The sequence below is a fragment of the Macrosteles quadrilineatus genome, unplaced genomic scaffold, assembly GCF_028750875.1.
Source record: "Macrosteles quadrilineatus isolate MER2022 unplaced genomic scaffold, UCM_ALF_1.0 Scaffold_6__1_contigs__length_79288215, whole genome shotgun sequence".
In the NCBI taxonomy this organism is placed as follows: Eukaryota; Metazoa; Arthropoda; class Insecta; order Hemiptera; family Cicadellidae; genus Macrosteles; species Macrosteles quadrilineatus.
This window is the reverse complement of record NW_026542599.1, coordinates 66,453,752-66,467,598: the sequence shown is the minus strand read 5'-3', so window position 1 is coordinate 66,467,598 and position 13,847 is coordinate 66,453,752. Positions and strand designations below refer to the sequence as shown.

At 36.5% G+C, this 13,847-nt stretch overlaps 1 protein-coding gene across 2 annotated transcripts in view; it reads left to right on the top strand.

The window, feature by feature from the left end:
• Nucleotides 1–13,129, top strand: part of LOC128996717 (ligand of Numb protein X 2-like) — an 87,756-nt gene extending 74,627 nt beyond the window's left edge. For both annotated transcript variants that reach the window (XM_054422162.1, XM_054422163.1), the window contains exons 7-11: nucleotides 5,009–5,315; nucleotides 5,992–6,551; nucleotides 7,374–7,502; nucleotides 8,434–8,563; nucleotides 13,026–13,129. In XM_054422162.1, coding sequence (XP_054278137.1) covers nucleotides 5,009–5,315; nucleotides 5,992–6,551; nucleotides 7,374–7,502; nucleotides 8,434–8,563; nucleotides 13,026–13,074 — 1,175 coding nt within the window. In that variant the 3' untranslated portion in view covers nucleotides 13,075–13,129. The remainder of the gene's footprint in view (nucleotides 1–5,008; nucleotides 5,316–5,991; nucleotides 6,552–7,373; nucleotides 7,503–8,433; nucleotides 8,564–13,025) is intronic.
• Nucleotides 13,130–13,847: the final 718 nt, after the last annotated feature.

Sequence of the window (13,847 nt, the reverse complement as noted above, 5' to 3'; positions counted from 1 at the left end):
TTATACTTGAATAACTGAAAAATTGGCAACACTAAATTGAATCTTAGACCACGTTTGTTTCAGCAAGCAATTTTTGAACTGCTAAATAATATTCTATCCTAATTCGTAGCTAGTAAAACATGTTTTCAGTACAACTTTATGCTTTGCATCGCTATCTCAATAGGATGCGTCATTGACCTATTCAATTCCCCCCATCAGTTGAATCAAGCCACGTCTAGCTATAAACTGAATAGTTTTATAGCTTGAATCAAGCTTATAATGTAACTGTTAAGACTGTTCATATTTTGTGTTAAGAAGTAACACTTAAGTAAGTTAAGTTGAATTGTTGGTACTTTTTTAGGAAAATTATTAAAGGTGAAGATTTTTACGAAGTAGAATGATAAATTTTCTCTTGCTTGTGTCCTACAACAAAATCAGTTTTGTTGATAACTCTTGAAAACAACTGTTAGGCGTCAACATGAGTAAAGGAAGAGTTATCTAGTAATTAGTCATACATCCAACCTTCAACAATAGATAACAAACATAATGAATGTAAAACTCTGTTTTAGTGTGTGGCGAAGTTGGTAATTTTTCTAGGAAATATACTGATACTTGTACTAATACAAGTAATACATTACAGGTAAACTTTAAATTAATTAGGGTTAAAGTTTATTAATTTGAACCTACAGATTGAAGTGAGTGAACTTTTAAAACACACAGACAGCTACATAAACTAGACTGTTGGCCTACATTTCAGCTACAGAGGTGCTAATTATGTTAAAAGTTATGCCAGTACTGTAAGTGGCAAGGGGCTTGGTTGCCGCGTATACACGAACTAAGGATTTATATGCAAAAACGACAAAGAGGCTTATAGTCCAGTCAATCTGGGGTTTTTAGACAAAAAAAATACTAACAGGCTGGATTTTTTCCCATCGACTACTACCATGTAGACAAGTCTCCAGCCAAAAGTCCCCACCCTTAGCCCTCTTGCTTTTTTCCCTAGAGCCCTCCAAATTTTTTAAGGGTGGATAAATGCAGTACTTTATAAAATCGCTTATATTTCAGTAACTATTTCAGATAGACCTTACATCTTGTTGTTTTTAGATCCCTAAAATTACGGTCTAAGAACACGTTATGTAGGATTTGTGATTAATTTGCTAGTTTAATAGTTATTTCCATCTTTAATGCTAGAAAAAACAAAATGTTTCCATTTTATTCCGAATATTTAAGAGATATAGCACCAATAATAATCATTAGTAAAGAGTTTTTATTTCAACATATTCTTCATTTAATAAGCTTTAAAATGATATATAACTTGGCATAACTAGCACTTACTATGCCCTTTAATTACCCATTTGAAGTATAGTAATCACCGCCGACTGCCGTGAACGCGCGCCCCGTCCATCGAAGTATACAGGGTGGTAAAAAAGTCCCAGGACAGTTAAATATTTTAAAAAATAATGCAGATAGAGCTACAATACTTGGTACAAAGTTACAGGGCATAAAACTCTATTTTAACACATATTCAGTGATCCAATAACTCTTCAGGGGCACGGCCCACAAGGAGTCGGAAGAAAATCATAAATGGAAGCATGGGTCAATATGCACATCAAATTAAAGGTCTTTTTTAGTAGAATACAATGCCGCAAACCGCACTTCAAAAGGTTGATCCTGCGCAAAATGACAGTTGTTCAAAGATTAATTTAATTTACATTGCTATTATACACTTACTCCTCAGGGGGCACAGCCCTAGGAATCGGAAGAAAATTGTTAACGTAAGCATAGGTCGATATGCACATCAAATTAAAGGTCTTCACTAGTAGATTACGATGCCGTAAATTCAAGCTCAATAGAATGCCTGAGTAAAAAATGGCAGTCGTTCAAAGATTCAAAATGGCGGATTCAAGAAATCTTTGAACATCTGCCATTTTGCGCAGGATCAACCTTTTGAAGTGCGGTTTGCGGCATTGTATTCTACTAAAGATGACCTTCAATTTGATGTGCATATTGACCTATGCTTTCATTTAAGATTTTCTTCCGACTCCTTGTGGGTCGTCCCCCTGAAGAGTTATTGGATCACTGAATATGTGTTAAAATAGAGTTTTATGCCCTGTAACTTTGTACCAAGTATTGTAGCTCTATCTACATTATTTTTTAAAATATTTAACTGTCCTGGGACTTTTTTACCACCCTGTATAACACCAGTTAGTTGTGTTATATACTTCGATGGCCCCGTCCCGCCCGCTAGCGCCGCCGCCGCGCCGCGACGCGATACCGACAAGGGCTCGGGACTAGGCATGCCTCCGTTCACATAATAGATGATTTATTTTTTTAAACGATCTTCATATCACTTAAAAACAAACATATTATTATTTCTCATATTAATTAATTAGGAAAATTAAAAAGAAACTAATACAACTAAATTAATTAGTTATTGCATATAAAGCATCGAGCCGAGTAAATACTGCATAGTATATGTGTGGTAAATAATAACTTATTATATTATAAGACAAAAATAATATAAATTTAAAATGTGAACACAAATTTAACTTATGTAAATAAACATAAACAGTGTACACAACTGTGATAATAATATTAACAAGCCTTATGTTTTATAAATCCTTATGTTTTCCCCTTTTGTGTGCCCTATTAGTAAAATAAATAATACAGTTACTGATTTAGTAAACGATAGAACAATGGCAAATCATGTTTTCTACGATCACTTATTTATTTTTCCATTTCACTTAGAACCTTTTATTTTGATTTTCACAGTTGGTGTTCCTGTAACCGATTTGGGTTGGCACCCCTGCAACTGTTTCCGTATAGTATATTTTAAAGGTTGGCATCCCTGTAACCGTTTCCGGATGGTGATCAACTTGCGTGAGTGTGATATAAAGATGGTGTTTTTTTCGAAGTGAATATAATTTTAAATAAACAGATGCGTGCTTGTTATTTCCTAATAATGTTATTTAGTTATGACTTGAGTTTTGACGTGAATATTTAGTGTATAATTATGGAAGCGGAATGTGACGCAACGGAGGAAGACTCGCCTCGATGCGTGATCTGCAAAGGACAGTTGGCAGCAGGTGAAACTGTGAATGTAAGATCCAAAGGATTGTTAAGCCTAATTAAGTCCAGCCTAACAAGGAAAGATGACTTACACAAACAATTTGAGAATTATCAACAAATTAATTTACACAAAGAATGTAGGAAGACCTATATTCGCAGTTCCTCAATCAGATCATTTATTTCTATGTCTGCATGTAAAGAAACTACTTCTATTAGCACAGTGCAGCCTTCATCATCGTTTAATTCAAATTTACTTAATTTTGACTATAAAAATAAATGCTTGTTTTGTAGCAAAGAAATTGTTATTGACAAAAAACTCCAGAGCTATATAGAAAATATATTCGTTTGGTGCAAAACAAAAGTGTACAAAGTACGCTACTGAAATATACTGAAAATAGAACCGATGATTGGGGCGAGACTGTAAAATCGAGAGTGATAGGGGTTGCCGACTTAGTAGAATGCGAGAGTCGGTACCACTCAGATTGCTTTGCCAGATTTACCAAACCATCGTTGACCACAAAAAATGGCCGACCAGAAAACGAAGATTTAAAAGAAGCTTTCTTAAAAGTTTGCGAATATATCGAGGACAGTGATGACTGTCAACATCTAGTTTCAGACTTGGAAGAAATGATGAAAGAGTTCTCAGGGCAGAGCTACGGAACTCAACATTTTAAAAATTATGTTAGAAAAACACGTTTTTACCCTCATTTCTTGCAATTGCAAGAAATCTTGTAGAAACAACTGCAGCTGCTTCAAGGCTTCTTTAAATTGTACAGAAATGTGTGGAGTATGTGCGGGACAATGTTCGAACAGTGCAATAATAGAAGTGGACCTGGAAGATACAGCATAAGCAAGACCGTAGGAATTGGCAACTATAAGTGCAAACAGTGCTTCCTTCTGTCACAAGATCGAGAGATCTCTTCACTAGGGCTGACCTTGGTGCATACCTCAGATCTATATTCATTAAAAATGAATATTACATGTTTTTTCTATACAAGTTGTTTTGTTCTCCAATATCAATTGTTAAAACTAGGTAAATAATAATTTATTTTTGTTCCTTATTGTTTACTTATTTCTTGGAATGTTTCTTGTATCCTTGGTCTTGTTCCAGGATTGTTAAATTGTAAATAATACAAATAATATGATGAAAGAGGTAGTATTTAAAAATAAGTTGCCCTAGAGCAATAAATATTTATATATAAAGAGAACGCAGGCGTGCCTAGTCCCGAGCAGTATCGTCGTCGTCGCGTCGGTACGAGCCTCGGCGCGCGGTCGCGGCAGCCTGTGCACACTATACTTCAAATGTTAAGTCACAGGGCACAATACGAGCGAAATATGACAAGTCATATATCATTTTAAATCTTATAAACAGGAGAAAATATTTACTTGAAACCTCTTTATTAATGATAATTACTGGAGCCTTGTTTTAAAATAATATGCGTAAATATTCTAAATGAAATAGAAAAATTATGCATTTTTATTATTAAAGATAGAAATAACTATTTAACTAGTAAACTAATCACAAAACCTACTTATCATGTTCTTAGACCGTAGTTTTAGGAATCTAAAAACAACAAGATGTAAGGTCTATCTGAAATAGTTACTGAAATATAAGCGATTTTATAAAGTACTGCATTTATCCACCCTTAAAAAATTTGGAGGGCTCTAGGGAAAAAAGCAAGAGGGCTAGGGGTGGGGACTTTTGGCCGGAGACTTGTCTACATGGTAGTAGTCGATGGGAAAAAATCCAGCCTGTTAGTATTTTTTTTGTCTATCGGCCTATTTTAGGAACAGATTGACTGGACTATTACTAAAAAAACTCCCTTGTACAATTACTCAAATCACCCCCTTGGATTTGGCCCAAACTGAGGGTATTTCTTTTACACCTATTTATTATTAGTCTTACCCCCTCCACCTGTATTCATACTATGAAATACTGTACTAAGATACTGTGTTTCAGATGACAGACCCGGTAGTTCCGTCAGATGTAGAAGCATCTCACCACGTCCGTCTTCCATCACTGAAGAACCCGAGCCTCTCATACTCACGGAGAAGCAGCGGAGTCGTCAACGCAGCGGCAGCAGCCCCCCGCCACTCCCCCCCACACATGAGACACCCCCAGGCCCCCGTCAGGTGCGACTAGTGCGGCTCACACGGGGCCGGGCGGGGGAGGAGCTGGGGATTTACATCGCTAAGACTAGGTTCGGAAAAGAAGCAACTGTTGGATACGTCATTGCCCACATTGTACCTGGCGGACTGGCTGATAGGTTAGTGCTATTTTTTGTTTATTAATAAGATTTTAGAGTGCAGAATGGATTAAGTATCAACATTACGTTATTTTGCTACAAGTATTTCAAGTCTTTTTGGGCAGGTAAAATGGATGGTTTTATGTTAGTAGCAGCCCAGAGAAGTAAGGTATAGAGGAAACATTGAATGGTACGCTTAAGTGGTGTCTAGCACTAGTTGCTGGTGTCTAGGGTAAGGTCCAACACGCCCCTCTCGCCCTCATGTACTACAACGCTCACAGTAGCTGAAGACTGTACCCTGTGTGATAGGAATTTACCCATAGTGCTCGCCATTCGAGCCCTTCCACAAAGTAGTTTGCTTGTAGTATGTTTCCAAAACAACATACCAGAGCTGAAAGCACACGGTCGTCCCATAGGCTTGTTACCTCTGTACTTGACTTCTCTGTGGTAGCAGGAAACCTGAAGGAATATTTTTAAAATAGTAAATGCACTGATTCTCTCAATGTTTTTCTTGTATGATGTCAAACATTAGGGTAAATACAATGTTTAGTGGTAGGTCTAAAATAGAGAAACATCTTCACAATCCCAGTATATGTAGAAAGACAATGTTTTCAAGGCAATTGACAGTTATTTAGACAATTTTGGGATTTTTAGCATTGAAATAAGATTGCTTTAAACCTAAGCCGTTTTGTTTCAGAGAGGGTTCCTTGAAGATTAACGACGAAATCGTCAACGTCAACGGTCGAAGGTTACGAGGGCTGACAATGTCAGGAGCCAGAGAGGTCCTGCTTAGCGGACCAAATGAAGTAGACATAGTCATCTCTAGGGGTTGTGACCCCTCCACACCCCTACCTTCACGCCCCTCCCGCCATCCCTCCATGCCGGAGAGCTCTGTGGACTACGAAAACGTTTTAATCTTCCCCCAAGAACAAAATAAGAGATCGGTGTTCCTCAGCGAACTACTCACAGAAGACTCGCCTCCAGAAATAAAGAACACTCCTTCGTCAGAAAAAGTAGTGAGGAAAAGACACTACCAGAAAAACAGCAACAGTATAAACCATAAGCTCCTTAGAAAGGCAATAGCTAGCTATTCTGGCAGTAAGATCAGTTTGGACAAAGACTCTAAGAGTGAAAGGAATTTTTCATGTGATTCGTCACCGGAGAGGTTTGAAATTGAGTCTACAGCGAATTTCTGTACTTTGCCTCGAAGGCCACGATCTTCCATGTGTTCTTTCGACACCTTTATCTATGAGAAAGGTAATCAATTTAAAGTTATTTTAGTACGATTGAAATCTCAACAACTGTAAAATCTTTTATTTTTGTTCAAGGAAAGGAGGTTCTAGCTTAGGGTTTTTTTAGGGTTTTTTTTAGGGTTTTTTTTAGAATAAAGGTATAGCACCTAACTTAAAACTCACAGTAGTTAATCAAATATCAAAAAATGTAAAAATAGTAATTAGTTGATGATGACAAAATATTTAACCAAAGTACCATTTAATGTTGTGTTTTTTCTTTTGACAGTAATCTTTCCGTTTTGTATGTTTTGCGTTTTTCACAAAACCCTAGAAGAGGTTCACAAAAAAGTTTGTAACTCGAGTAAAAATTCAGATATTTTAATAAGTAAAAAAATCTTGGAATCAGCAAAAGATTTGAAATCTGGCCACTTGCCCCATGTCTCTTTTTCAATGCTTTATATATTTTTAACAGGCAGGGGTTACACTTGCCCCAAACCCTGGAGCAAGTGTAACCACAAAACGCAAAATTTTTAGTAACTTTTTTTACCAAAAAAGATTTTATTTTTTAATAACAATGCATATTGTTTTAAAGCCCATTAGTCAAAGTTTATGCATACAAATTTTTAGAACTATATACAAGATGGCAATTTGAGGTCAAAGCTGAACTATGCCAAAACGTGGTTACACTTACCCCACTTCACCCTACCTCCAATTTTTTGATACTATTTTTATAAGGGAAATGTAAATTTCTGTGTTTTTATTTCCCAACAATTAATTTACTTGTGATTGTGAAACGTTACTCCAATATTCTCTTTTGACCAATATAAAATGTCCTCTTTAATTTCAGGGCCTGGTAAGAAAAGCCTAGGATTTACAATAGTGGGAGGAAAAGACTCACCGAGAGGACCTCTTGGAATATTTATAAAAAGTGTTTTGGAAAACGGACAAGCGGCTGAAGATGGTCGGCTAAGAGAAGGTATTTGGAGTTTAATATTCAGATTTCACCCGATCCATATTTTTAGAAAAGTTTAACAGTAACGTAATAATTGTGATTATTTTTTTTTTATTTCAACCATATCAAGTTTTTTACCTGATTTTTAAGAGACTTCACACAGAAGGTTGCCTTTTCAAAATAACACTTTCCACATTTTTGCAATTTAAAAACAGGTTTTCCATGTTTGTTTGAAATCACACCGATGAAAAATCAATGACAAAATGCATTTTCACTAAAGTTAAAGGCAATAGCTTGGTCAATATGAGCCAAACCTTTCATACATTATATTTCATATAACTACACTGACACTCATTCACATCAGGATTAACTTTCAGGCATTTTTGTTTCTTAAACATTTAATCACATTTCTAGCACAAATTTGAAATGCTTAGATGAAAACATACATTATGGAATGCAATTCTAAAATGAATTTATAGGTGATAAAATACATTAGCTTGACACAGAAAACAATAGCAAGTAAGTTTACCTTTGAAGGTGGCTGGGATAGACTATCTGAATGAGCCCATTGTAGTAGAGGCATTGATAAAAGATAATGGTGCATTCACAAGGTTGGCAAGCCTGTAAGATAGTGGCTTCATTGACAACAGGCTTGAAAAATTACACTATGAATCATGTTTTTCTGTGAGAGTCTCTATCTATCTAGTTTTTTTTTTTGCTGGTTAAGTAAAAGAGTTTATGTTTAAAGGATTGTTGTGCACAATTTCCATAACTGTTTGACAGAGTGACGATGATGGTGTCCCCGTGATCACGGTGTTCACTGTTTCACCAAGATCGCGGGGAAGTTCCTCCCAAGGAGCAAGAGCCACTCGGGTTGGTATTGCCTCAGGCCACAAGTATCCTAAATCCGGCACTGCTGATTGGTAAAGATATTTCACATGTTTTTGATTGACAGGTGACGAGGTGTTGGCCGTCAACGGACACGTCTGTCATGACCTGACACACGCCGATGCTGTAGCATTGTTTAAGAGTATCAGAGCTGGACCTGTGGCTCTCCACGTCTGTCGGAGAATCAGGGTCAAGATGTAAGACAACTTATCATGTCAATCAATAATGTTGCTGGTTCACAACTCATTCAAGTGTTTCCAGACTTGCAAGTTTATGCCAAATTTAATCAAAATTACTCAAGTTATCATGTTCACGTACACACACACACATTTAAAAATTCAAACTAATAGTGTTTTTGGCCTCTGGGGACAAAAAAATGAAAAACCAAATCGGTCCTGGGTCTAATTCTTACCATGGTACATACAGTAATAGCTTCTTCTCTAAGGGAAATTTGCTAAATACCCCCGCCGCAGCAAACCTGCAGACTAAGCGAATTTCCATTTGACTGATTGGATTTACACTGAAATGTCTACTTAAAAATATAACATTTATTAAATAGAATTAGTTTAACAAGTACTTAGGTTTGCTGCATCAGGGAGGGTAAAACTGTTTTTTTGTAAAATGTTAAAAGTTAGTAAGAAAAATAAAACATTTTCCAAATTTGATCAAAATATGTTTATAAACAAGCAAACTACAACAGTTTACTTATATCTATATATATAAAATCCAATGTATGTTTGTATATTTGTATGTTTGTCCTTTATGGACTCCAAAACCGCTCGACAGATTGTAATGAAACTTTCAGGTATTATTAAGCATTATTCAAGGATGGTTTGTGTGAAGTTTGGTGCAGATCCGTCAATAGGGCTCCGCCCCAGTGGCTCTGTAGTTTCCCATGTTAACCTTATGAGTACTCATATTTAAATGGAATTAAAGAATTTTAACAGCTGGTGCAACTAAACAATTTGATTCTGTGATGTTCAATAACATTTAAAAGTTAATAGGTTTACCAACAGGGTGCAGCACTATATTTATTTTTAATTTATGAGAACAGTTAATTTGCAACCAAAAGGTGAGTGAGCGTAGCGAACAAACTTCAACCTGGAGGCGAGTTAGCGTAGCGAACGAGCTAACCTGAAGGCAAGTGAGCGCAGCGAACGAGCTCCAACCTAAAGGTGAGTGAGCGTAGCGAACGAACTTCAACCAGGACGTGATTGAGCCATGCGAACGAGCTCATCTTGAAAATGAACGAGCATGTGACATAAAACCACAATAGGACAGGACGACGTCTGTCGGGCCAGCTAGTTCTCCATAAGAATAACATGGGAATTTTAAATTTATAATTTTTTGGAATTTTCTCCGTAACCATTAGGCGCATAATCACGCTTCAATATACTAAATTATTTGTTTTTTTAAGCTCTACAAAATGGTTTGGAAAGAAATTGCTAAATTTTATGTTTTTTGGGTAAAAAATGGGAAAAACCTATTTTTACCCCATAAAACCCCCGTTCCCATGGTCCGATCATGCTGGATCGCGAACTCGTTCAAATAAACGTAGGTTTACACGTTTGTATCAAATTTCATCAAAATCGGATCATTTTTGCTCGAGTTATCATGCTAACGGACACATATATATATATATACTAGCTGTACCCGCGGGCTGTGCCCCGTTTAACTTCATAAGTGAGCTCGTTCGCATGGCTCAATCACGTCCTGGTTGAAGTTCGTGTACGCTCACTCACCTTTAGGTTGGAGCTCGTTCGCTGCGCTCACTTGTCTTCAGGTTAGCTCGTTTGCTACGCTAACTCGCCTCCAGGTTGAAGTTCGTTCGCTACGCTCACTCACCTTTTGGTTGCAAATTAGATGTAGTCATAAATTTTAAAAAATAACAGTGCTGCACCCTGTTGGTAATCCTTGTAACTTAAATGCTATTGCACATCATAGAACAGAACCAACTTGTTTAATTGAAACAGCTGTTAAGATTCATTAATTCCATTTAAATATGAGTACTCATAAGGTTAACATGGGAAACTCCAGAGCCACTGGGGCGGAACCCGAGAGTCCGATCAGAATAAAAATAAACGGTATCAGCATTCTGACACATACTTTCTCCCATAAGTTTGTCAAAAACCTTTATCATGTGTAAGTGGTGAGAGTAAATAACTGTAGGCCTATACGCAAATGGGATTTGTACAATTTTGTTCAGAATTTAAAGGATTATAACATGCTAAATTTTTTTCAAAATTGTTCAGGCCATTTTTGGGAAAATCCGATTTTTCTGTTATTTTATGGGGGTTTTATGGTAAAATGACATAATTTACAATAACTTTTGAACCGTAATTTTTACAGAAATGGGATTTGTACCATTTTGTTCAGAATATAAAGGACTATAACATACTAAATCTTTATCAAAATCGTTTGGGCCATTTTTGGGAAAATCATATTTTTTCGTTATTTTATGGGGTTTTATGGGAAAATCCCCATTAAAAATAAAAATTGCTAAAAAATTTTAAAAAACTATCAAAACTGTAAGGACTATAACATACTATGTTAAATCAAAACCGGATTTTTTTCTAAAATCCTATTTTTTGTTATTTTATGGGGTTTTTATGGGAAAATAACATATTTGACCATAACTTTTGAACGGTAATTTTTACAGATATGGGATTTGTACCATTTTATTCAGAATTTAAAGGGCTACATCATACTAAATTTTTATCAAAATCGTTCGGGCCATTTTCGAGAAAATCCGATTTTTCCCGTTTTTTATGGGTTTTTATGGGAAAATCCCCATTAAAAATAAAAATTTCAAAAAAATGAAAAAAAACGCCTGGAGATACCATGGATTAGAACCTACATACCAAATTTCATCGAAATCGGACCACAGGTGTGGTCTCTAGCTCTGTACACATCCAGACACACAGACACACACACACACACACACACACACAGACATCACTTCGAAAACCACTTTTTTGGGTCCAGGGTGACCCAAAACGAATATATCCACTCAAAACTCAAACTCAAAAATTTTGACGAAAACAATACTTTCTCCATATACTATGGTATAGGGGGAGAAAGTAATAGCTTAGTTTTCCTATTTAATACCTAAAGAATCAGTGTACCAAATTTCAGCCTCCTAGGTAAATGGGAAGTGGGAGAATTAGTGATGAGTGAGTGAGTGAGTCAGTGAGGGCTTTGCCTTTTATATATATACTAGCTGACCCGTCGAACTTCGTATCGCCTAAGTTATAGGTTTCCCCTAAGACAGACCGATGGAAAGAAAGTACCGTTACGTTTAATTTTCAAGATGATCTCGTTCGCATGGCTCAATCACGTCCTGGTTGAAGTTCGTTCGCTACGCTCACTCACCTTTGGGTTGGAGCTCGTTCGCTACGCTCACTCACCTTTAGGTTTGTAAAAGAAATAATAGTGCTGCACCCTGTTGGTAATCCTTGTAACTTTAATGCTATTGAACATCATAGAACAGAACCAACTTGTTTAATTGAAACAGCTGTTATGATTCATTAATTCCATTTAAATATGAGTACTCATTAGGTTAACATGGGAAACTCCAGAGCCACTGGGGCGGAGCCCGAGAGTCCGATCAGAATAAAAACCACTTAGTTTTCCTATTTAATGCCTAAAGAATCAGTGTACCAAATTTCAGCCTCCTAGGTAAATGAGAAGTGGGAGAATTAGTGATGAGTGAGTGAGTGAGTGTGTCAGTGAGGGCTTTGCCTTTTATATATATAGATATAAATATATAAATACAATATATATATATATATATATATATATATATATATGAATTTGAACGGATGGTGTTTTTGGCCTCTGGGGTCTTCAAAATGAAAAAGTAAATCGGTCCCGGGCCTAGGTCTTACCATGAGACCTACGGTAATAGCTACTTCCCTATAGGGAAATTCGCTAAAAGAAGAATAAAGTTATGGGTCCACTTGCCTGTGGCAGGACAAGGAGAGGTTTGTTTAAATGTTCACATCTCTGAAGCAAGAGTAACTAAATAAGGGTCACTTTTGTTCATTCAATAGGATGAATCCCTTTAAAGTTTTTTCAACTGTCTGTAGGACAGCCTATGGAAATGGCACATAAAAAATGTTAAGAGAATTCTTGAGATGGTAAATTCTTAACAAGTTTCACTTGTAACTATGTATACAGTAGACTCCCTCTTATCCGGACACCTTTTAACCGGTCATCGGATTAATCGGACTACACTCGGCAGAAACGATTTTAATCAGCACATTGGTTTTACCGGACTAGATCGGCAGGAAGTGGGCAGTACTGGAACGACTGTTCTCGTGGGATGGATTTGAGACCAGTGATCACGTGTCTAAATACAATGCTCTCCTAAATTTAAGTCAAATACTGTATACAGTATGCATTTAAATGGTCCGTTTTAACGAGTTTTTGGAGACGTCGGTTTAACCTGAAAATCCGTTATCCGGACTGGCCTCGGTCCCGAGGAGTGCGGATTAGAGGGAGTCTACTGTACCTATATTTTCTGTGTGTCTACTGATTTTTTAAGACTGACAACTTAAGCAAACAATGGATAACTGCACACTGATTTACAACTACATTTTATGTCTTTACATGTCATATTTTTATTTATTTCCCTCTTTCACTCTTTGCCTGTTGCAGGTCAGACAAGGCCAAGTCGTGTACAGACCTAGCACTCAACACCAGCTGAGGGTTGGCTATCTACTTTGACAACAATCTTTACTAGTCATGACCATTGTTACTGTTGATCCTGTAAATACTGTTGCATAAACGACTGATGCTTCGCTGTTGAATGTTTTGTACAAATACTTTCTATGTCTATTTGTTTAAGACCTTTTGTTTATTGTTGTGATCAATGGTACTGAATTATATTTTTGTGTTGGTATCCACAAGAGTACTTAATCTCAGATTTTTTAGAAAAGAATTATAATTGCAAGATTTTAGAAAAATTAAATAGGAATCGACACAAAATAAACACAGAAGAAATGTAATTCAACCAGATAGGGGAAAAGCATCCACTCATTTTACTGCGTTCACACTGATGCAGGCAATCCTGCGCGTGTTCTGTTGTTAAGTCCTGTAGAGCAAGATTTTGATTTACCCTGTCTTTTCCAAGTGGGTAAACCTTTATTCTGTGGCAATAGTATTTTTATACTTTAAAATTATTCCTTGAGTTTTAAGGCTAAGATTGACTTTTCCGCCTGTTTGTTTTTATATGGCAATATTTAATTTTAACTTTTATCTTGTGTAGTAGCATAGTTTATCAACTATCTACTGGTTATTACTCTTGGATGGTTTGAAGTTTAAAAGAACATTTGGTCCATTTATAAGCTTTGTTCACTCGTACCAATACGTATAAGAGAGGACATAATGCTAATAGTTGTTGCCGATTTTGGCCACGTAGTTTGGACCGCTGACGCTTGGATCGCGGTAGTCGGTCCGTAATACAGTGGGCCTCTGAGC